This window comes from Physcomitrium patens, chromosome 17, assembly GCF_059467195.1.
Source record: "Physcomitrium patens ecotype Gransden chromosome 17, ASM5946719v1, whole genome shotgun sequence".
Classification (NCBI taxonomy): domain Eukaryota; kingdom Viridiplantae; phylum Streptophyta; class Bryopsida; order Funariales; family Funariaceae; genus Physcomitrium; species Physcomitrium patens.
In genome coordinates this window covers 892,501-915,790 of record NC_143426.1, presented here as the reverse complement: position 1 = coordinate 915,790, position 23,290 = coordinate 892,501, and the positions used below count along the sequence as shown (strand labels likewise).

Genomic DNA, 23,290 nt, shown 5'->3' with positions numbered 1-23,290 from the left:
CCTTATAATTTATTCTATAACCAAAAGAATTTATTCCCTACAAAAATATCAAATATTAACTGATTGTCTTTCATTTATAATTCTTAAAAATGATTATTTTCATCAAGTAGGATGATTTTATAATTTTAATAAATTGTCTAAAAATACCTAATAAACCAAAAAAAAAGTTTATGAATAATTAAAATATTACAATACATCAACTTAAATAATATATGTACATTGGATTCTAATTTTTAAAATCTCATTGATATATTTCAACAATGACATTTGTGAAAATAAATAGTAAAAATTTAAACTTCAAACCATATAGAAACCAACTAATGTTCTAATAAAAGTATTAATAAATTTAAAATAAAATTAGAAGTATAAAACATAATAATTTTTTTTTCTAGCAAAAATAAATATCATCCAAGCTAACTCTTCACAAAATAATTTTAGCCATTGTAGCAAGAATAAAGAATATTAAATAAAAAATAAAAACCGAAAAAATTCAAGCAAAAATAACTAAGTAACTATATAAATTGGTTTAAATTTGAGATGATTTATAAGCTAAGATTAAAATGAAAAATAATTTGGAATTGCTTCAAATATTCCACCATCTAACTTGAACATACAATCAAAGGCTTATTAATTAAACTTGTAGTAACTTGGTATATTATCAGTTATCATAAAAAAATTTAAAAATCTTGTAACAAATGTTTTCTAAGTCTTTCATGTATATATGAATGAATATATATATATATATATATATATATATACATATGTATTTTGAAATATTTTCTTTAAAAATATGAGAAAAAATATTAAAAATATTGTGTATCTTTTGAATGATTATATATATATATATATATATATATATATATACATATAACAATTAGATTGAATGGTTGTCTAAGACTGTAAAATATATTAGTTTCTATGTATATGCTTTTAAAGACAATTTAATGGAAGCATGTTCCTATAGAGTTTTTTAAAGAAAGTTGCTCAAAAAAGAATGCTTAATTTAAAATTGTTATCTTAAATACCCAGATTTTTTTTAAAAGATGTACATATTTTTTTTATTTAGAACTCTTTCAATCATCTTTTGTTATTTTAAAGGTATGAATTGAGTAAGTTAAAGCACTTTTTTAAAGCTTATAAAGTAAAATCATACCATAATACTTGCCAAATATTGGTGTTAATAGTCTCAATTATTATCTACTAATATATTTACATAAAAAATATATTACAATTGTATATATTTAGACAAATACCTAAAACAAAAGATTTCACCAATTTTCTCTTTTTAATCTTAGTCACAAATATATATATATATATATATATATATAATTATCAATGCTTCACTTGATTTTATTCTTTAATGAGATACCCATGAATTTTAAGGAAAATAGACAGATTTAATATATTTATTCTTAGATGCATTTAAAATTATTTTTATCTGATTTTGTTTAAACATTAGATCAAAAACATTATATACATTTTTGGCAACATGAAAAAATCTCTAACATGATAATTTTTATTTGAGATAATTCATCTATTAATTATGTTTAAATTTTTATATAGAACTATAGTTATATAAAGAAATACTTATTGCTTAATCACATCAAAATGTAGAAAATATAAATAGTGTTTTATATTATTTAAAGTTAAATATAAAAATAGCATTTAATAAAAAAATAATATGAATGAAGACATGAAGATAAACATTATAAATAGAATCCAAGCATTGTTAGGGTATGTGTGTCAAATCTATTAAAACAATTGTATTGAATTTCGACAAACAATTTTAAACAATCAAATCTCTTTCAACTTGTGGTAGAGTCTTTTGGACTTTCTTTTATTTTCAAGATTGTTTGGTATAAACATAAAAAAATAGTCTCACTCGTAGATTCTCATGTGACAAACCAGGTATTAGGGAAGAAGTTTGAATATAAAAGGAAAAATAAAACGAATAAAATATAAAAAACAATCTATAACTCTTTTAAAAAGTTAACGAAAAAGATAAAGCAAAACGGAATATTCCATCCCAACATAGTTTTATTCCCATGTCACATTCCAGTAACAACGGCGCGCAAATTCAAAATGCACAACGACATGGGAACCAGGGGAACGTTCGCTCCCATCGGAGGTTCACGACCGGGGGCGGGCGTGGGGTTGAGGGCTTGGTGACGATGGCGATGGGGGTTAGGCGGGGGCGGGGGGAGGACGGGGTTGAGTCTGAGCACGAGGAGCGCTGCTCTGGTGCTGCTTTTCCTGCTGCTGCTTGATGGCCGCCTTCAGTTGTTGCGCCGCTCGGGCTGCTCGCAGCTCGGCCTTGCGACGAGCTTTCTCCTTCGCGGGGACGAACACCGGCGGAGGCCTCGGCGGCTTCGGCCACGCTACCTTGGCTCTCGCCAGAGCTTCTCCAAACTCCACGTACTTGTCTCTTTTGTGCGCGAACGCTCTGTTTGCTGGCTCCATCTACGGTGTGCCACATCCCTCTCCTCTCTTATTTTCATATTTCTTTTTCTAAAAAACGTGATGACAGATCATGCTGCACTGTTTTCGTTCGTGGTCTTCTTACTTTTAGTTTTTAATTTTAATGAGTAGACTTCTGTCGGAAGTGTATGCAGTGCGTACAGGTTATGAACTCCGAATATCCTTCACTTGTCTTACGATGTTGACTTATCGATTTTTGTGTAGCTAATGGAAGAAGGTTTTTAGGATTTGATTACCAATTCTACGAGCCATTGGAATGAGTCGATGTAGTGACTATTCCCTGGGTTTCTAAGAATTATATATCCAGCGTTTATTCTTCTCCACAGGTTCTGCAATTCTCGCACAAATTCTTCATAAATACAAGAGTAAAATCAATTATTCAAAAAAAATCACAAAATATGAAACGAGAAAAGTTCTCTCCTGTCTAAATCCATTCTACAATAAAGACGTATAAATTCTTTTTGAATAATATGCTATTCTAAGGAAACGTTTATGAGACTACGTCTTCATTTTTGCATTCAGAAGATATTCTTATTTTTTTAGCTGAAAATTTAATGTTTTTAAAATTATGTTAGGTTCATCTGATTAATATACAAGATCATCAATATTACATGCCATACAACTATGTATCATTTGCGATTTAAAAGCCATTCTACTTGAATAATCTTTTATCACTGCGATTACTCAAGTAGCATGACTCGAAGTGCATTCATTGAACTCCTTCATTAACCTACTGAAATTTTTTTTACTCCTAAAAGATTAAGTAATAAAAAATAAATCCAATCTTTTTTTAATTTCCTAATAAGTTTATTCGTGCCCTACTGATTACATCTTACCTAGGTCATACATGATTGCTGAGATTTTGCAATTTTCATATTGAAAAAGTTCAAATCATTCGAGACAAGTACTTAAGTCTAATGTATGATTTTAGGGAGAAAGTTGCAATCAAATGACACACATTCAACATAATTGTGAGTATGATTCTGATATTACCATGGACAATTTCAATAGAATTTCAGCATTTTCCTTTTTTTTTAATTCAGCTGCGGTCAATGAGTTTTTGGGAGTTTTAGAATCACTAGGTTTACCCACAACACTCCGAACATCATTTTTCTTTGCATCTTCTTTCACATTCTTCTTTTTTTCACCTGAATTGCTATGAATCTTCATGATTTGTTGTGAAGATAAATTTTTAACTTATTTTAATATTTTGATTCTGCTTGGTATTTTTAGAAGATAATTGGATGTAGGGGTGTGATCCTACTAATTATTTCCTTCAAAGATGACCTTGTTTGGGCTTTAAAAAATACTTTCAAGGAACTTTAAGAAATATATATATATATATATATTTATGCATAGTTTTTTCAAATTCTTATAATATACATTTTGTAAAAAAAATAGAAATAAATCAGAGTATGTACTAAATTCGTTGCTTTAATAAAAAAAAAACAATTTTAGGCGACTATCTTTTCAAAAACATTTGCTTCTTTAGTCATAAATTAACAATTAAAAAAACACATTGTTTACAACCCTAATCTCAAAGTCGTAATATTTGAAAAGATACACATTGAAGAGGTGTGCGAGTTGGTCACAGTAGCAATATGTAAGAAAACTAAAAGAATATACCACTCCATGAATCCTATATAATACGACAACTTCGCTTTTAAGAATACTGCCCTTTGAAGTTAATATAAAATCACTGTTCCAGAATAACACATTCTAAAAACAAGAATGTATTTTCACTTCATATTATAAAAAAATTACAAAAGTGATGAATGACATAGTGCCACGTCAACAAAGTTATCACAATCTTTTTGGTTAAACGAAAAAACAAGAACTCCGAATCATGAACGATTGGGACTTTTGGCCTCCATAAGGTTCGACATTTAGGATTGGAGTCCCAGGATGGCTTGGATCCAAGCCCACAGGTCCGGTACTCACGTACGAAAGGTTTGCCACGCTGGAATCAACTCGCCAGCAAGGCGAGGACAGCATGGCAACGTCTCTCGCCAGCTGGCGCGCTCAGGTCGTGACTGGCCACCGGGGTTTCTAGGTAAATTTGCAAGATTTCATAGAATGTAATTAAAAGAGAACGGGGATAAGACTTGCACATTTTATCAGCGCATAAAACATTAATGAGTTACGTTTTATCGTCGCATCGTATGGTTTCACAGAATGAGATCCTAAAAACAATATGATTCTCAGGCAATTTTGTAAAGATAGTTAATTTCATACTGTACATTTTTCTTAAGATTTACAAGGCATGATTTGTAAACATCTATTGAGATCAGAGCATTCAAAAAAAAACAATGATAATGATGGTTATGATAATCTAAGAAAGTAATTAGTTAAATTGAGAGAATCATAAATGGGAGAAAACTCTGAATCGTTAAGTGCAGTAAGGCGACAAGAAGATTAAAAAATAATTCAATTAATGAAAGAAAATGTTCCAATTTAGTCCTTTTTTATGAAAAACAGATAAACCAAATGTAAAACACATACGGGTGAAACCGTTTTTATGCAGTTAAGTACTTTTTATGTAGAATCAAAATTAAAAATAAATAAATGAACGTGAATACATATCATATACATTGAAACACTCGCATTTTTATTCAAATTAACGGAACTCCAGATACTAAACATAGAAGTATTATATACTATCAACATCCCCATTGCAGCAAAAAGCTTTTTAATGCATACCATAAGCACTAAAAGCATGAACATGTAGAAACAGGGATGTGGTTTGCACGGTAGAATACAGTATAGAAAGATATATTTTTTAGAACACACCCTAACACCAAGCTCACATGTACACAGCCAATGGGTTGTATTAATATCCTCATGAAGACCGTCACGAACAGAATGTAATTCTCTTTTTCTGGCTAAAGAACATCCTCTTACACGTCTTACACGTCTTACATCGTCTCACGAACTTTTGGGTCACTGTTTCCAGAGCTTCAAGCTGTAACTGTTCCATTGACTCAGTCGACCGGGATGCGCATAATTAGAATCGATCATAATCACTGTAGAAAAGTAGTCAGGAACCTCGCCACAGGTTGAGAAATGTTGGATTTCCTCTTAAATTGTGCAGATCTCAACAGCTATTCAAAATTGGCTAATCAGTTGGCTGCATTCCAGTGATTTCAGGGATATTTTCCAGACTGATGGCCATAGTGGTTGCTTCTACAAAAACTTGATTCGTAGTTATCACTAGGCTTTAAAATACGTAACTCCCTGTTCACCCAAAAATCTGATTCGGCACTTCCAGTTGTTCCAAACTTCAGTAAGCAAAAGCTTATTCGGTGTGAAATATGAGCCAGTTTCTTCATGAACATAGTCTCTCCAGATCAGTCCTCAGTTAGCGTCATGGATGGGCAGAATGGACTCACCAATTGTACTATTATCATACCCATGAAAGTTAATCTAAGAACCTATCACGCTCTCTTAATCGCTTTCGGCCACGCAGCTCCTCGCCAAACTTGTCCTTCCCTGACTCATGATATGATCTGTCATGATCCTTAATAGCTAGTTCACCCCGAAACCGATCCGAAGGTCTGTCTCTCTCTCTAGTATCCCACTCATCCACAGCACGCCCGCGCGCTGACCCTCTTCCAACTTCACGGCTTCGTGATCTACTTCGACCACTCTCGACGTTCTGATTATAATCCCTTCCTCCCCGATCAGATAGATCACGGTCGGACCAGGAACTATTGCGGTCTTTGCTCCTCTCCCTCGAGACCTCCACCACGCCTAATTCTTCCATGTCCCAACCAGCCTTACCCATCCCACCAGTTGTCAAACCTGATCCAACCTGCGAGTCACCTACTTTGGCCTTCGAGCGAAACTTCTTCTTAAGATTGCCAAATTCATCGTACATCTCTCCGTCGTCCTGGATGTAAAACTAAGTGTCTTAAGATCATGAGGAAACCCTCAAGAATCAATCCTCCAACCCAAAACCAATGCATACATCCCAGACTGATAAAGTACATTTATGAAGGAAATTCCTCTGTTAAGATAAAAAATGAAGTCAAATAAACGCAGCGTTAATGGACTAATCAGAGGAAAGTATGGCAGAGAACAAGCAGCATCCTGCCACTGTTTCGACAAACATCCCGACAATTAATTTAATATCACTTTGAAAGTAAGGTCAAAAAACAACCTCTTCCATCTCCCGTCGCCTGCGTTTTGTTTCCTCAATCTCAGCCTCATCAAATTCTTTGTATCCTCCTGCACGGCCCTCTCTGTGTAGCAAAAACAGAAAGAGGAAAATAGCAAGAAAGGGCCATTATGTCAGGACAAGATTTCACCATAATAGTGAAGTTTTCCGAAGCTTGAAATTACAAACCTACTGAATTTGACGAGATATAAGATGCAGCACATCAAGACAAAACACCTGGCACCGCCTTCATTGAAACCAGGTTTGGCAGTGTTGCAGATGTTACATTTTGTGCGCTTTGCCCAATTTATGTTGCCACACCTGCATGAACCATAAAAAATAAGGAAAACTTGGCGGATCCCTTAAACTATGCGGATCTAGAAAATCCTTCAACACAAGAGAATGCCTTTGAAGACGTGAACAGCAAAACAAGCATCCAGCTGGAGGGAACAAGAATAGATCCTCCACGCTGACTAAATGCAAGTAACTGGCATCTTTAAACTGGATATTGAATCAGTTTAATAGCAGCAAGTGCATAGAAAACTAACATTGGACAATTCCAATCACTTGGACCAAAAAGACTTGGTGGACCACCGGATCCTCTTCCTCTCCCAGCGTCACCAGGACCTCGACCTCGTCCTCGACCACCCCCCGGACCTCCTCCAAAAGCTGCCATATTTCCTGCTGGACGAGCAGTACTGCAGCGATTGCAAATGCCCCGAAATGAAAAATTGATGTTGGAACAGCTGCACACAGTCATTAACATTTAGATCGGGAATTAGAAATACTTGGCACAATCAATAGACGTCATGGTTATTCCATGACAGTCATACTCGTAAAGAGTTAGATTACCAGATCCACACATTGTAGGTTCGTGCAGACTATAGGGTATACCCCTTCACCTCTGTTCATCAAGGAAACACTAGAAGTATTAAAATTGTATGAATAGATACATCAAATTTTCCTAAAGTAATGTTCACTGGAAAAGTCTTCCAGCAAAGAGGTAACCAAAATACACGAGTGGGGTTCACAATTCAGAACATCCAGCAGTTAAAGCAACTACCATACCACAACCAGTAGCATTCCTTCCCAGATTACTTCCAGCGCAGAAAGAAACTCTCAGAAACCAGCTATTCTGAAGCAATAAGCAACACAATAAATTGCCAGTCGATTTCTAACGTGAGCTCAAACAACATACTGAATGTTTGCAAAAAAGAAAAAAGAAAAACTGCATTTAGATCTAGATGTACGACACTAAAACAGACTATTAGAGTGATCTGACAACATTTGGCTAATCCCGTGGGTGAGATCCAGCCTAAACGGCATGCGTCAGTTTAAGATAAATGTATTTTAAAAAAATGATATTATTTACTTAATAAAACCATCACTCCCATCATGCTAATGATTGCCATTGTTTAAACATCGGGGGTTTCCAGCGGAACAAGACCATATAGATTACAAGGAAGAGGCATAAACAAGATCGCCACGGTTACAATGCGCTTTCGATTGGGCCAACTATTACATCCTGTAGCTGCTACTAACTTGTATGGCGTCCTGGTTCAGATAATAGGATTAAGGAAGAGGATTGTAAAAAACATCATACAAGTACAATATCCAATATGTGCATTTCTGAAACATGTCATAAAGTTCTTATGTAGATCATAAAGAAGGGCAACATGTTTAAGGGACGCTCAAGCAAGAAACACGCAGTGCTTACGAAGAGGAAATCGAATGACTTCTTCGAACGGTTCCGTTGAAACTACTGTTCGTCCGGTAAGGATCATAGTTCGTTTTTTATCATTTCCAAAACAAAGCACCAAGACTCTATGAGGTTTCAAGAGTACACTTTGAAGAGAGTATGATGGGTCCCTATCAAGTTCACGAGAACTCTTCATCCGTTGTTATACACGGTTGAATGCGGATTCGATACATGCATAGATTATTTCTGCACCAAGGATCTACACTAATGTGGGATCCGACGCCAACGAGACAAAAGTTTCAAACCGTTAATGATACAAAAATTCTAAAGTACTAGCAGTGGTGTGCAAAATTGATACAAACCTTGGATTTGGGCAAGGCCAATCTCCTTCTTGTTGCCATGGCTTGGCTTCTGCATGACCCCGCCCTCGACCTCCCGCTGCGCCTGGATAACTTCCACCACCTCCACCTCCTTCATAATCTCCCCCTCCAGGTCCTTCAACGTTCTCTCCCTCGCTATCTCGCGGCAAAACTGAGTCATCTTCAATTTCAGTTGCACCTCGAAAGGAAGCGGAAATCGATGGAGGGGGGATTTCAAAACTCAGCGGCTGGGAGTCGTTCTTGATCTCGGCCATCATGAACTCCGTGTTGCTGAACCAACTTATGGCAGACGTTGCAGCTCGCGATCTCTCGTACGCAACGATAGCATCACCTTGAACTCGTTGATGACCTTGGTAAAGTTACCCCAAATCCCAGGTGAGACAGTAGAGTAATCTTTCTAAAAAGATAGAAACAGACAAGGGCGGAAAAATAAAGAATCAGAAACAACAAAAAAAACAATTCGCCACAGTGCTAATAAACATTTTTTTTAAAAAAAAGAATTTCAAAACAGAGAGTAAACGTCAACACAATCCTCAATACGAGAAAACCTCACATTCAGCAGCCATGCTTTAGACAACAAACATAGGCAATCATACACTTCACACAGGCCCTAAGTCCACCGATACAAACTCCATGAAAACCACAAATCTGCTCGTCACGGTAGTCACTTCATAGTTGGACAATATACGAAGCAGATTGAATACAACAAATTATACACCTATCCATATATATATATATATATATATATATATATACATATATATAACTATCTAAGCAGCATTTGCGCAGCACACACCGGCAGACTAAAACCACGCGCAGCACCACCAACACCTCCCGTCGTCGGTTGACACTAATTGAACACCTACCAAAAAATTCATTCGCACGGCGAGATGCAAGCGAAACGAGTCGGAAACAAAAAAGCGAAAATTAAAAAGAAAAAAAGTAAAGAATCGCGGGAAGAGTGGTGTGATGAACCTGGTTGCGGAGGCGATGAAGCTGGTAGAAACACGGCACAGAGAAGCTCCCCCCTAACCCTAACGCAACAACGTGACGCGCCTTCACTTCAGACCGGAAGGGCGAATTCAAGGCCAGAACAGCAGTCGGCGACTCATCGTCGTCGGAGATGCCCTCGCCCTCCCTCCCGAAGGAAAAGAAAGTAGAGACCCTCCCTTCTCCCCCGCATCGGAGATGCGATGAACTGGTCTCTCACCGGCTACTCCCAGTTGCTGGTTGTTCTCACGTTCGGCACTAGGTCTGGAAACCGAAGCTCCCTGGCTTACGTAGCCGTGATTTTCCCTTTTCACACCCGCATCGTCTTGTGTTAGTAAGTAACACTTTTAACATGACGATTCGCCCCTGCTTTTAACGAGGGTGATTTGGAATCGTTTCCACTATTTTAATCTACGTGATTTATTGTTCTTGTTGTTTCATTCAATTTGGGTTTAGAAGAATTTGTGCTTGGCATGTTTGCTTTAAACGTACATTGGAGATTAGTAAATCGTGACAATATGAGTAAACTGATTATTTCAATTTAAAAAAATTGTATGTCTAACCAAGGCCCAGCTTTTTTGGTGCATGCATTCAAATGATTTAAAAAACACCTCTATTACGAATTCAATGTAATAAAAATATAAAATTTTAAAATAAAAGGATTTCTATAGATTGGAAAAAAAGATAAATAAAATTAAATTAAATGAATCAAAAAATGTTAACCTAATAATACTAATAATAAAAATAATATATTATTAGTAGTAGTATAAAATAATACTATTAAAGTTTAAATTTAGCAAAATATGTATATGTATACAATCATAATTATCTCAAATATTTGGAGATTAATATTTTGATTATCTATTGTCAAAGAAAAAATAAAACTCACCTAATTTTATAAACTTTGTTTTCAAAGTTGTTACATTTTTTAATCACATCTATCTATAAGTTAGTTTTAGAAATATTCTAAAAATAGATAGATTAAATAGTAAATATAAAGGGATACTAATTGCATGTTTGCCAAGATTTTTTGGTTCCTTTATTCTTATTCTTGCATTCATGGAACAATAAAATTCCAAATGTTTTATAAAGTAACATTTTAATGATTTTATTCTAGTGAGAGATTTATGCCAATATGCAAGATAATTTTGTGTCAAGATAAATCTTCACACATTTATAAAGCACATTCAAGCTTCTTTCTTTCTTTTCATTTGTTTCCTTTTTTCTTTTTTTTTTCTTTTTTTCAACAAAAAAACTCCAAAAAATATTTCACTTCCTCTTTACACTTGCATCACAAATGATTTCACAACGTCAAGGATGGATAAACCATTGTGGTGCTTGGAATATTAATTAACATGCATTGTCTTTGCCATAGCTAGTTCTTATATGTAGGATGTATATACTTTGAATTTTGGTGTAAAGTGTAATTTTAAAGTCATTAATTCTTTTTGGAAACATACCTTCGATTGTGGCTACAACATCTCTTCAAGGCCTTTTATGACCACTTTCCAAGACAATATGCAAGAGACTTTATTAAAAATTAAAAATTAAAAACTATTATTTTAATGTATTAATGTGTCTAATACTTACACCTCCAAACAAACTATTACTAAAAGTATATTCTTTACATGTTTTATCCATTCAAATGTTTTTTGGAATATAATTTTACATTTTATTTGAATGCCATATAATCATGTAATATTATTTTAATGAGCTTCTTACCAAAATTAGGTTTCAATTGTTTACTATATGTATATATATTTAATGTGTCTAATACTTACTTATAGCTTCTATTTACTAAATTTTTTTTTGGTTTTTTATATAATACTTGAAAGAATTTAAAGATTATATATATATATATATATATATATATATTTGAGCATTTAATTCAAATTTTAAGAGTTAGAAACAATAAAGACTGATTATATTGTAATTATATATTGTAATTATATATTGTAATTTGAAATAAAGATATAATTGTGATAAAATCAGAATTACTTAATGTGATTTAGATGTAAAACCTATAAAACTACAAAACATATAATTATTAACAAGGTTGTATTTTATGAAGTTAAAAATATTACTATAATAAAGTAACCATTTAAAAGCTTAGAGACGACTTTTACTCTAATTACTCTTTGCTAAATTGTGTTTTTTGAGAAGGGCATTAGCAAAACTTCGTTTATTTGATCATTATTGTTAACAAAATAATTCTTTTTCTTTGAACCAAGAAGTAACCTTAGTTTAGATATTTTGATAGGAACTCACCATCTACATCTCCTCATTGCCAAATGGAACTATGCAATGGTTTTCAAGTGCTACTTCTATATAGCTTGCTTGCAAAGACTTTGTTTCCCAATGCCAACTAAATGAGGGGGTTTCTTTTGCCTGAAAAACCTTAACTCCACATTCGCAACGATAACATGAGACAAATTGATATCTCAAACAATCAAGGAAACCCTATCAAAAGTACACCTTTATGCACTTTATCCTAATAAGAAAAACAGATAAAAGGAAAAAATTAAATGAGAAAGAAAAAATCTTACCAACTGTGACCTCAATCAACAACAAAGTGAGACCACAGTAATGACGCCGAAGACTCCACGCCATGGTAAATCTGAATTAGGGTTTGAGATCATGCAAAAGAGGGAAATGATTGCATAGATGAGCAGCAGCAAGTCCATCGCGTGTTTCTGAGCATGTGGGTTTCAACGCATTGCAGCTAAATCTGCAGGCGAGGAGTCAAAATAACAATAACACTAGCAGTATACATATATATATATATATATATATATACTGTTATTGTTTCATATATATATATGAAAAAAAAAATGTAAATGAAAGAATGGCGTGTTTCTGAACCCTAAGGCGACGAGGAGGCGTTGCAGCAGCAGCGGAGGTTGAAGGAGGATCGGTGACGCACAACACCGGCGGAGAACAATGGGGAAGTCTAGGCACGGAGGGCATGAGTTGTGCTCTCACCACTTGCCTGTGGCGGCAGATGTTGTCCAAGAGATAGGAAGGTGGGCGTGTTTCGTAACTGCCGCGCATTGTTGCTAATTCTTCACATTTCTGCAGTTTTCGATCAATCGGTGTGTTTCCATTTTCCTACCCATCGGAACACCACGAACCAGGGATTGAATCGAGGTAAGATTTGGCTTCGTTGGGGAAACCTGCTGCAGGTATGCTCCAACCTCCAGGCTACGACACAGGAAAACCACGCTCAAGGAACCGGGACCAGCAGATTGGCGGAAGAGCACCATTAAAGTTTCCCCGTGCGGCCACTGCGCCTCTAACGACGCAGCCGTCCGAGCCAAAGCCTGGCGAGGGCAAGCGCGCAGCTTCTCCCCGGGTAGGGTCACCACCCCCCTCGTTTTCTCGTTCTCCGTTCCGCTGCGCAACAGAAACTGGCTGACACCCCATGTGCCGTTCGACTGATTACATGCATGAAATGCATGCCTGCTCCGTGTACTGACTGCACCATCCGTGCAGGTGAGCTTATCGAAGCCTGCAAGAAGATAATCGGCAGCTACGAGAAGCGGGCTGCGCCTGGAGAAACTCCCGACGCGTATGCCGATGTGTTCCTGCCTCTCTACAACGTGGTCCACCCCTACGACATTGTTCTCGTCAAGCAGGTGACTTCCTCTTTCTTTCTTCGCTATCATTTGTGGGGTCCATCCAGTCCGTTCCTTTAATGCTTGGCTGATGCATGAGTGTGCAGGTTCTGTTTGGGTACTGCAGGTACCAGAGGCTAATCAACGCGTTTCTGAAGCATTTCTGCGCCGTGAGGGCGACCTCATTGAGCGCCGAGGATGCGCTTCTGTACAAGGCCTTGACGTATCTGGCGGTGTTCCGCCTGGATGAGCTCAAGTGGAGTGAGTTTCGGTGAGAAACCCACACTCTCACCCTGCTCTGAATCCACAACCTCACACCACATTATGCTCTGTAAAAAACATGCATTTTTAGGAACGTACTTCTACTACAATTATTCAATATCACCAGGTCGTGTAATCGAGTCCTTGCCAGACGCACAAATGCTGTTGAATCTGCTTTCGTAGCTGCCAATTGCGTTTTACCACATTGTGTGAATCATGCGATGTTCATTATATATGAATGTTTGTTGTTCTGGTATATGAATTGTGCCATTGCTGTAGATATTACACGCTGTAAACTTCGGCATTGTGAATCTTCGTTGATTTACAAATTTACAGATTGGGCAAATTTATTTTCATACACATTTTTGTAAGTACTGGTATGGCATAAACTTTTACAAGTTTGGGATAAATCATCGTTCAAAAACAAAATATCGGTTTATCGAATGTTAACTGTGTGAAGATACAATAGATATACCTTTAATGCAATTGTATTATTAAGAATGTGCTCACTCATGAATTTCAGATCATCATGGTATCATTTATAATAGATGTTTATGGGTAAAAAGTTGTGTTGAGTCTTCATCAATATCTATCTATATATGTTTTTTCTTTCATGATACATGTGAAATGAATATATGCCTATTACTATTTAATAACAAACGTATAGGATATTATAAACTCTTGCTTTATAATACTAATATTTGCAATTATTATTAATTTCAAACAACCAAATTAGTATTTTAACCACTCAAAAATCTAAAAGCACATTTAGGAACGAACATAGGTTCACAATACTAAATACATTTATGACCTGGAAACAGAAAATCTCTACTTATATCCTAACTCCTGGACTACATTGCAATCTTTTGCATCTCAAACCTCCAACGTTGAACTAAAGAATATAACGAAATAAAAAAGAGGAAATCAGCCATAATATATAGATTTTTTACTTCTGAACATCCAATTTCTTAAACATCTCATGAATATAACAAATTGCTGAATACCATTATTTTTTTTTATTATTATTATTATTATTATCATTTTTATTGCTATTATCATCGTTCTGACTGTCTTAGACTTGTGGTGTGTTTTTTTTTGTTAAACAGTTAGTATGTGGGTAATACCAGGCTTTCCATCAATATCACATTCTATGTCCAATTTAACAATGCAAATCTGTGAAATCTGTGTGTGGCAGGCGGCTTTGTTCCAGCCAAGTCCCAGTGAAGGTCCTGCCTTTCATACAAGCACTGTTCCTGGAAGAGCTCATAATTTCTTACTCCAAAGAAGACTGGCTCAAGCTTTACGATGGCGTGGTCAGTGTCTGATCTCTCCATGTGTGTGAAGCTCATCAATCTAGCAAATGCCTCACACTAAATACCATTTAAACTATTTGCATGTCTGTACATCTGTCTGTCTGCGTGAGGGTGAATGCAGTTTGTCAACGATCTTCTTCGAGGCCTGCGGCTGTTCCACCAAGAAGCTCAAGCTTATGCCGAAACGTACGTGAATCGTTGCCCTGCAATGCTCATATGTAGCTCACAATGCTTGAGTGTGTATGAAGTGTTTGTGCACTGCTGACGGGGTTTTTGCTTTACCATGCTGAAGGTTAGCGGAGGCTGTGTATGAACCAGATGAGGATCTGCGTTACATTCCTCCTCCGACGACAGTCATTCCTTTCAATCTCTCTGTCAGCAATTACACGCATCCTGTGGAAGTTGAACCGGAGCCTGTGAGTCGGCCCATCTTTTGAAACCGATGCTTGTCTAGGAATTCATGTTTGTAGTTCATCTTCAGTGCTGCTCGTGGTAGTTGGTAAGAGACGGTGACCCTCGTTTTTTTATGGCTCCCGCAGTTCATATACAGAGCAAAGCCGGCTCCAGTCTGGGACAAAGGCCGCACGTTAGAGATGAAACGTGTGTCTCAGGTATTTAAGCTTAATCGGACATTGCTGAGGGAGAAGTACTCGGACCCCAGGTATCAACCCTTCCGCTTACGAACTCTGGAGAGGCCCACAAACCTTGAAACTGTTCGGGAAGAGGTGGGTGTTTCGTGAACCCTCCAGCCCCCTTCAAACTCTTGAACTGTATGATTCTGTGTGCCATGACTTCCTGATGGGTTGAGCAAGTTAAACAACACGTGAAATCCTGCATAAATATCCTCGCATTACACCTCTGACATGATAACATGTCATACTTGTGGGAGAGATGGGTGATAGCTCACACAATCTTGTGTCGGTTCAGGTTGAGACGAAGAGGGCCAAGGAATGTGAGTACATTGTTCCCAAATCAGGACCAGTTCCAAGTATGCCGGAGATTGAGGTCATGTACCCCAAGCCTAGTTCCTTCCACCACCTGGCTAGCTTTCAGAATGATGCACATGTGTTTCAAAACTCGTTTTCATGATTTTCAAGTCATGGTCCAAGTTGTAACTCAAACTGTTCGGCCGATAGCAACGGAGCTATGGTGTACTAACCTATGCATTGATCTGCCGAGAAAAGAATTCACGGACCCCACGTCGTTTCCTTCTTCAATGGTTCAGGTCAAGTTAACCACGGCTGCTTTGCTACGAGAACACTCAAGATTTCAGAAAATAATCGACTCGGACAAGCAGAAACTGCAAAATCTGGAGAGGGAGCTCCGAGACGATTCCCACATGAAAGCATACGAAGTGAGGAATCAAAACCATCCTCCGTGGCACTCCCGGCTTTAGAAAAATAATAAATAATAAACAGCAGCAACCTTCAAGTAGTAGTAGAAGAAGAGACACATCTCATGTCCATGCTATGTGAAGACAACCAACCCTGATCACAAACTGGCTAACAACAGCTGGGCCTTGATGTAGCTGTGTAGAATGAAATGCGAATCCAACAAGAGATCGAACACTGCATGGATGTTGAGTTTAAGAAGGCCACCGTGATAGCCTCTGATCAAGCGGCCCGAGACTCCAAAAAGAAGCATGTGAGTGTCAAATATGCTAACCTAAATCCTTACACTATATTTATGTGTGTATGTGGGTGTGGTTGGAATGAGAAAAGCACTGGCTTTGTGGTGCTTGTGTGTGTATGTGTGTCTGTGGGCGGGTAGCTGTGCATGAATTGGGCGGCCGCGAGTGTCACCAAGGAAGAGAAGAAGAGGATCCACCATGAGCATGCAATGCTGCTGAAGAACATCCGCTTTGCCAACAGATTCAGGCATCACTTGATCAAGGAGGAGGAGAAGGTTAACAAGGTGCAGCAGCTTCTAAAATGACTTCCAAAACTGCGCCATACAATCCATGCGGTGATCACTGATTCCAACTTCCAAGAGGTTTAGGGTTTCACCAATGAGAAGAGAATAAGCATGAGTATTATTCCGACTGTGTAGGTGAAGAGAAACGTGATTTTCAATGAGAAGAAAAATATGGTTAAAAAACTAAACGCGGAATCAGAGGATAGACTTGCGGTAGCCGCCCTACAACGTGCTCGGGAGTACCAATGCAAACAAGAGCTTGTTCGACAGCTCCACGTACGCTTCCTTTCTTATCAAAGTCGCCCACATGCGATGCTGTTAAACTTTTTGCCGTCGGTATTGTCATGGTTCATATTATTACAACGGTGGGTTTGGCAAAGCAGTTTTTGGAGAAGGAATCATGCTATCAAATTCCCAAGTTCGACATCGATTCCACGGGAGGCCACGGGACATTGTCAGAGATGTCGATTGCGGAGCTGCGCCACCGCCTACGCCTCGCCAAGCTGCAGCGCCTCCAAGACCAGCAGCGCAAGCACCGTGATGTCCAAGACAAACTCGCCACCGTGAGCAACATCACTCCTCGCAGTATCCGTAGTTGTGCTTCTGCTTCTTCTTCTCCTTCATCTTCGTCTTCTCCTTATCTATCCCTCATCGTCCTGCCGCTTCCGCTGCTGAACAGAAGCGCCAAAAGCTGCACGCTACCGCACGAATGGTGTCGCACATGCGGCAAGTGACTCGAGCACAGTATCTGAGCAGGAAAGCTCACGAGCGCCGCAAAGAGCAGCCCTCGATCGACGTTGCCAACCAACTCGGCATGTAACTAACAACAACAACAACTCCAAACTCCAAACTCCAACTGCTCCGCCATGGCCATCTTCCTCAAACCCTAATTACCCATGGATTATTGGGGCTTCGTTCCCGTGTGCATTTGCGATAACTAAAGCTAGAATTTCATGAGAAGGTGGACAATCTCTCCAACTGGTTTTCATCTCTTGTTGTTTTTGTTTTTGTGGGTTTCAATTACCACTTCGAATGCACAAATTCTAATGTATATAAATATAAATATATACATACATGAATTATTACACTTATATCATGTTGATTAGTGGTTGCAGTTTCTGTCAACTTTTCTTTTTTAATAAAATTATTTTTAATAAATTCTTAACTTATAGGTTGCAGTAGAAAGTAAGAAAAAGGTGTTGAATGTATCTAAAATATACATATCATTTAATCAAACTATTAAAAGTTTTGTGTGATGTGATAAACTTCTTTTTGAATTATTTGTGGGCTGTTGTTTATTTACAGTTTGACATATTGTGTGACGATTATCTACATAATTAAAGTAGAATATTGGTTTAAGATTCACTAATCTCTTTATACTTGGCACAAGTCATTTTTATCATTTCATGTTCTATGGATACACATTTTCTATTAAATCAATTAAATCATGCTAAAAAAAATCAATTTGCTTGCTTAGCCTCCAATTTAAAAAATAATAATTTTTTAATGCATATTTTTTGGTCTGATTTTTTATTGAAAAATTAAAATCTTTATTTTACTAATTTATAGCTGAAAAGTTCACTCTTTCATGGAAATTGTTTTAGCATAATCTAAATTCGAGAAGATTTAAATTTTCTTAAAAGAAAATACTCTAAGAATATCAAAAGATTCAAAGAATCAATGCTTTCTTTGTTTTGGTTGTAAGCATGTTGATTGATACGGATTAAATATAAATTTAACCTTTCCAAGCTTGTAATAAACTTTGAATAAATTTGAGAAATTTCTATAAATATCAAAAATATCTTGAGATTGTTTAAATGATCTCTTTACAAGGACTCCAAAAGTATCTTTCGTATTGAGGCTTTGTGTTGTGTGTCCAAACTACATTACATCAAACAAAGATGTCCATCTCACAAATAATTTTTATTAGCTCCAATATACTATTTGGTTACCAAAAAATTTAGTTAATGTATATATTTTCTAATTAATACATTTGGTGTGTATATTCCTAATTGCACTTGAATTAGGTGTGATAAATTTGTTTAAAGATAAAGTATGTAACTTTCCATTTGAATACAGGGTCCTTCCACAACCATACAGTCTAATAATGAAATGAAAAGGTTATAAAACTGAAAATACTCACATACAACAAATCAGTTACATTTGTTAATATATTTTGAAGATTCTAGAAAGACCCACCTTCTCTTGAAAATGGAGTTTCTTCTGAACAGGAAAACTAGCCAATCAATGAGTTCTATTGAAAGAGTTGTATATTTTTACATCCTGTAGAGGGTTGAAATTGTGGCAAGAAGAAATTAATTTTTACTTTTAAAATTAGTAGATAATCTATAATGTTCAAAAATAGTTACAATCAATAACTTACTCTTTGTTGCTCATTAAATTGAACAAAACAAGTATCTAATTTCATTAAAATTTTACATTTAACACAATTGGTTCTTTATAATAATGCATATATTTAGATGTTTTGACTATATATGTATTTGTATATCTTCATATATATATATATATATATATATACACCCTGATTCAAGGAGAAAACCAAATGAAATAAGGAGTTATTTTGAGTTGCCAATGCCATGTAAAAAAATATCAACAAAGACTTGAATAACGAAACTTGGATTGGTTTTGTAATGTCATTGTTTAGAACACTTTTGCAAAGTAATATTTATATAGGTCGTTATCATTCTACAAAACACGTTATTAAAATTAATCTATGAAACTTATGGTTCTACATTATGAATTACATGAATCATGTTGAACCACTCTTAATTGATTATAAAAATATGATTACTAAATATGACATGAGTTGTTATTTTTGTGTATGTTTTAATTTTTTCTTCTTTATTACTATTTTCAAAAATATTATGCCACAAAAAATTTGGATTACATTACTTTAAAAGAATGTGTTATTTGTTGGTAATTTCATTTCAAAGATACTTTCATCTAGAATATTGTAATTGAATATTCCAAGTTTTTTTAAGAGTAACTTTTAAATGATATTTTATTATGTGTCAAAACATATGTAAATTTTTCATACATTCATTTGAGTTGTAAATAATCAATGCAAATGTTTTATTAAGTTTTCCCAATAAGAAATAAATGAGTAATTTTAAGATCTTAATTTTTTTAATAACAAATTGTGTATAACATTTCAAGTCAAATGGTCATTTGCAAATTAAGTGTTGAGAGAATTATATATCTGAGGAAATCATCCACTTTTGGAAAATATAAGTGTGTGTACTTGATTATTTATATGACACATATCATTTAATAGTAGATATTGTCTTACAAAAATAGAACATATATATATATATATATATATATATATACACACAAACACACATAAAAATACAAATTCAATAGCTCAGATTTGAATTTGTGGTCATGTTTTGACGATCCATAACTTGACTTATATTTTGTGCCTTTTGAAGAAATAACCATAGCAAGTTTATTACTTTATTTCTCTTGATTCAAATTTTTGGAGCTTAATTTCTCTTCCTTGAGTATAGCAATTATTTTTTGTATTTGCTTATTTTGCACCACTGGTTCCTAGAGCATCTCAAACACTTTTTATGCTAAAATTATTTAAATTTACACGAGCTTATTACTGATCTAAGTTAAGTTCTACTATATATATATACTATATATATATATATATATATATACTATATATATATATTATTACATTATTATATTCAAAACAGAAAGAATTTAAGATTTTTTTTTTATTATTATTATTTTTATTTTTGTTTTTTTACGACTGAATTAAAGTTTTACAGTGTGAGATTACTTTTTGCCATTCACTGTGCATATGTAAAATATTATCTTCACCAATTGATATTTTCATTGAGTTGGGAGCTTTTGATTTCTTAAGTTCTTTGTGGAAGAGGGGGAACTTCGTTTTACAAACACTTTTCTGCATTAATTTTCAAAACGTATGAATGAATAATTCGTTGTAAATGTTAACTACAAACTCATGTGAAGATATCATTTCATTGTATTGACTCTTTTTGATATTGGAAGTTATGTTGTATAATTTAAAATTTCAAAGATAAAAGTGAATTAAATCTTGTGCATATGAAACATAATGAACATGTATTTTTGGATATTTTTTTTACACTTTTAAAAGTATGCAGATTTTTATTACATATTTTTGTAGAATTCAATCACTTGATTTCTCTCTCTCTCTCTCTCTCTCTCTCTCTCTATCTATCTATATATATATATATATATATATATATTTCTCTGTGTTTATTATAAATTTGTAGCATTTTAGTACCACATGTTTGTCTTTAGATTTTGGTTTAAATAAGGTCATATAACAATTCCATTGTTTCAATCTACATTTGTTTGACTTCATGTGTTTTATATTAGATTCTTTTCTCCCATATTCAATAATGTCTATTTTTCGTATGAATGGCATCATTTAATTTATCAAACAAAAGATTAACCATGAAATTATCAAATGAATAGTCATGTTTTATAAGAAACTCTGGACTTTTCTGTTTGATTATACTTTTACATAATTGACTGATTGATTTAATCTTAAATATTCAAAATATGTAAAAAAACAAAAGTTAAAAAAATTAATTCAATAAACTAATTGAATTTACTTGAATATACTGATTAAAGGTGACTGTAAAATTTCTTTTCACAAGTATTTAGAATCTATAGGATGACAAATTATACTATATTCATACACTCAAAAATTCTAGTTCATAATATCCAATAAGATTAGATTCCTTTTTTATTCGATTGAAAAATTCATTATACTTATTTTTAATATTAAAAAGTAAAGCACCTTCCAAGTGATTGACACAACTCTCTTTGTCTTTGCTTTGTTGCAAACAACACCCAATGCAAAGACAAAGTTTGATGGATTTTTTGGGTAGCTCTAAATTAGGATGAATCGCAACAAGAGCCACGTTTTGCAATGCATCTTGGGTCCTTTTGATTTTTCCCACATCATGTTGAAGTTGTTCTCCTTCAATGACAAAATCATTCCTTTCCATTCTTAAAGGCTCTTCTTCTTCTCGAAACCCGCTATGGAACCCTTCTTTGATGTTTTGTGCACATTGAGAATGCAACCAATTGTGGGAAGTTTTCATATACTTGGCTTCTTCTTTATGATCATTGTGATTAGTTTCGTTCATGTAAATCTTGGTGGTATTGGGTTTCCATGGTTCACATTTTTGCAATAAATGAGGCAAATGCAAATAATTCATTAGCCCTAAAAAGATGTGTTTGGTGCTATTTTTTCCTTTTAGGGTTTTTTGTTTGCATTTGTGCATACAAACTTCTGCCAGATTGTCCATCCCATTCTGTAGACTTGAAAGCACTTCAGTTACAAGGTTTGGGTTTTTGACAATTGGGTTTGCAAGCTCAAACTTTTTAAGTAAACTTTCGAACAAAACACCCTTGGAATCAACTTCTTCAATTTGTACTGTTTGAAGCATTTGCAGTAAAAGTTCGTGGTTGGCACATTTCATTTGTTTTACAAATTCTGGGATTAAATTTTCGGTGACCAGCCTTGCACATTCATCTTTAGACAACATTTGCTGCTCAACTTGACTTTTTTTAAGTTCATTTGGCATTTTCTCTTGAGCATTTGTCAATTGTACAACTTCCAAAACTTCTTTCCATTCCTGCAAGATTATAGTTTTTTTGAAATTTTATTCTTCAATGTGAATTTTAACTAATTGCTTTTTAAAAATAAATCTCATTGTTGTTGTATGGAAGAGTTAAAATTAGGAGTTTTATTGTTTTGTTTCTAGTAACACTGTCATTTCATTTAAAGTACTATGAAGAATTTATGCAAATTGCACCAAGTCATGTTACTGATATCATGATTTTTGCCATGTTTATGGGCAAGAATGTAATTTTGTGTATTCTATGTAACAATTTTGGACATGGATAATCTAAAACCTCATCTAATAGTTTTCATTACTTTTGTTCAAGTTAATTAACAGTTTAGTGAAACAAAAGAATATTATTAATTAAATTTTAATAATTATCTGTTAAATACATAAAGTATTTTGAGTTTTACAAAAAATGATTAAAGAAGGGGGGGGGATAGAGAATGTGGGTGTTGTCATGAATGTTTAGTAAAATTTTAAAATACTTTATGATTTAATCTTAGTGAATTAGGACTTTAACTGAATGATTAATTTGTCATCTTACATGGGTTTGTACTATATTTTCAATTGTTTTAAATAATTGATCTTTTATTAATTTGAATAATTTATCCTTCTTGTTTAATTTTTCTTCTTGGAATGAAGTAAATCCATGTGTTAAGAACTCACGTATTTTTAGTTCCAAATCATTGTGCGATAATTCCATCATTTGTATTTCATCCGTGGACAAACACCAAGAAAATATGCAAATCAACATTTCTTTAAGTGATTCAATTGCATCTTTCATATAATCAAACATTCTTCTTTTTGTGTTATCCATCACAAAGAAAT

At 34.8% G+C, this 23,290-nt stretch overlaps 4 protein-coding genes across 16 annotated transcripts in view; 1 reads left to right on the top strand and 3 right to left on the bottom strand.

Moving 5' to 3' along the window:
• Positions 1-1,799: 1,799 nt before the first annotated feature.
• LOC112294594 (uncharacterized) lies at positions 1,800-4,383 on the bottom strand. The gene is made up of 3 exons (XM_073540301.2): positions 3,472-4,383; positions 2,715-2,807; positions 1,800-2,460 (listed from the first exon to the last, which is right to left on the bottom strand). The coding sequence occupies exons 1-3, from the start codon at positions 3,646-3,648 to the stop codon at positions 2,185-2,187; spliced, it is 546 nt and encodes a 181-aa protein (XP_073396402.1). The 5' UTR covers positions 3,649-4,383; the 3' UTR covers positions 1,800-2,184.
• A 682-nt stretch (positions 4,384-5,065) lies between these two features.
• On the bottom strand, positions 5,066-12,313 carry LOC112294705 (transcription initiation factor TFIID subunit 15-like). Its single transcript, XM_090244001.1, is given in 10 exon segments — positions 5,066-6,367; positions 6,638-6,719; positions 6,872-6,955; positions 7,183-7,380; positions 8,696-9,050; positions 9,053-9,110; positions 9,319-9,361; positions 9,510-9,575; positions 9,809-10,028; positions 12,250-12,313. Coding segments are annotated over 10 exon segments (1,641 nt in total). The 3' UTR covers positions 5,066-5,896.
• On the top strand, positions 11,759-17,896 carry LOC112294174 (cilia- and flagella-associated protein 99). Of its 5 annotated transcripts, none has more exons than XM_090243982.1 (16): positions 11,779-12,314; positions 12,592-12,726; positions 12,886-13,055; positions 13,196-13,338; positions 13,425-13,588; positions 14,774-14,891; positions 15,013-15,077; positions 15,184-15,307; positions 15,431-15,616; positions 15,819-15,896; positions 16,117-16,245; positions 16,428-16,535; positions 16,662-16,805; positions 16,941-17,081; positions 17,189-17,368; positions 17,485-17,896. In XM_090243982.1, the coding sequence occupies exons 2-16, from the start codon at positions 12,644-12,646 to the stop codon at positions 17,623-17,625; spliced, it is 1,974 nt and encodes a 657-aa protein (XP_090100108.1). In that variant the 5' UTR covers positions 11,779-12,314; positions 12,592-12,643; the 3' UTR covers positions 17,626-17,896. The 5 variants fall into 5 exon arrangements, with proteins under 5 accessions (XP_073396117.1, XP_090100108.1, XP_024400161.1 ...); XM_024544393.3 differs by having other exon boundaries at positions 11,780-12,314; positions 12,572-12,726; XM_073540013.2 differs by having other exon boundaries at positions 11,780-12,314; positions 12,426-12,726.
• LOC112294172 (uncharacterized) overlaps positions 16,900-23,290 on the bottom strand; it is a 12,737-nt gene continuing 6,346 nt past the window's right edge. For 2 of the 9 annotated variants that reach the window (XM_090243976.1, XM_090243978.1), the window contains exons 8-12: positions 23,007-23,290; positions 21,628-22,471; positions 21,106-21,227; positions 20,617-20,742; positions 19,907-20,375 (exon numbers count right to left, since the gene is read on the bottom strand). The exon at positions 23,007-23,290 is cut by the window's right edge and continues 55 nt beyond it. In XM_090243976.1, the coding sequence (XP_090100102.1) occupies positions 20,283-20,375; positions 20,617-20,742; positions 21,106-21,227; positions 21,628-22,471; positions 23,007-23,290 (1,469 nt within the window). In that variant the 3' untranslated portion in view covers positions 19,907-20,282. Of the gene's footprint in view, positions 18,687-19,004; positions 19,089-19,906; positions 20,393-20,616; positions 20,743-21,105; positions 21,228-21,627; positions 22,472-23,006 lie in introns of those variants that run through there. The other 7 variants (XR_012219320.2, XR_016498079.1, XR_016498078.1 and 4 more) reach the window with 7 other exon arrangements.

Excerpts from the sequence above, each read along its gene's own strand:
- LOC112294594 (XM_073540301.2), bottom strand. The coding sequence starts at position 3,648 with ATGAAGATTCATAGCAATTCAGGTGAAAAAAAGAAGAATGTGAAAGAA. Across the intron at positions 2,808-3,471 it reads TTCTATTGAAATTGTCCATG|AACCTGTGGAGAAGAATAAA; the intron begins GTAATATCAGAA and ends CGAGAATTGCAG. Across the intron at positions 2,461-2,714 it reads TCCAATGGCTCGTAGAATTG|ATGGAGCCAGCAAACAGAGC; the intron begins GTAATCAAATCC and ends GGCACACCGTAG.
- LOC112294174 (XM_090243982.1), top strand. The coding sequence starts at position 12,644 with ATGGGGAAGTCTAGGCACGGAGGGCATGAGTTGTGCTCTCACCACTTG. Across the intron at positions 12,727-12,885 it reads GTTGTCCAAGAGATAGGAAG|GTATGCTCCAACCTCCAGGC; the intron begins GTGGGCGTGTTT and ends AACCTGCTGCAG. Across the intron at positions 13,339-13,424 it reads ACATTGTTCTCGTCAAGCAG|GTTCTGTTTGGGTACTGCAG; the intron begins GTGACTTCCTCT and ends ATGAGTGTGCAG.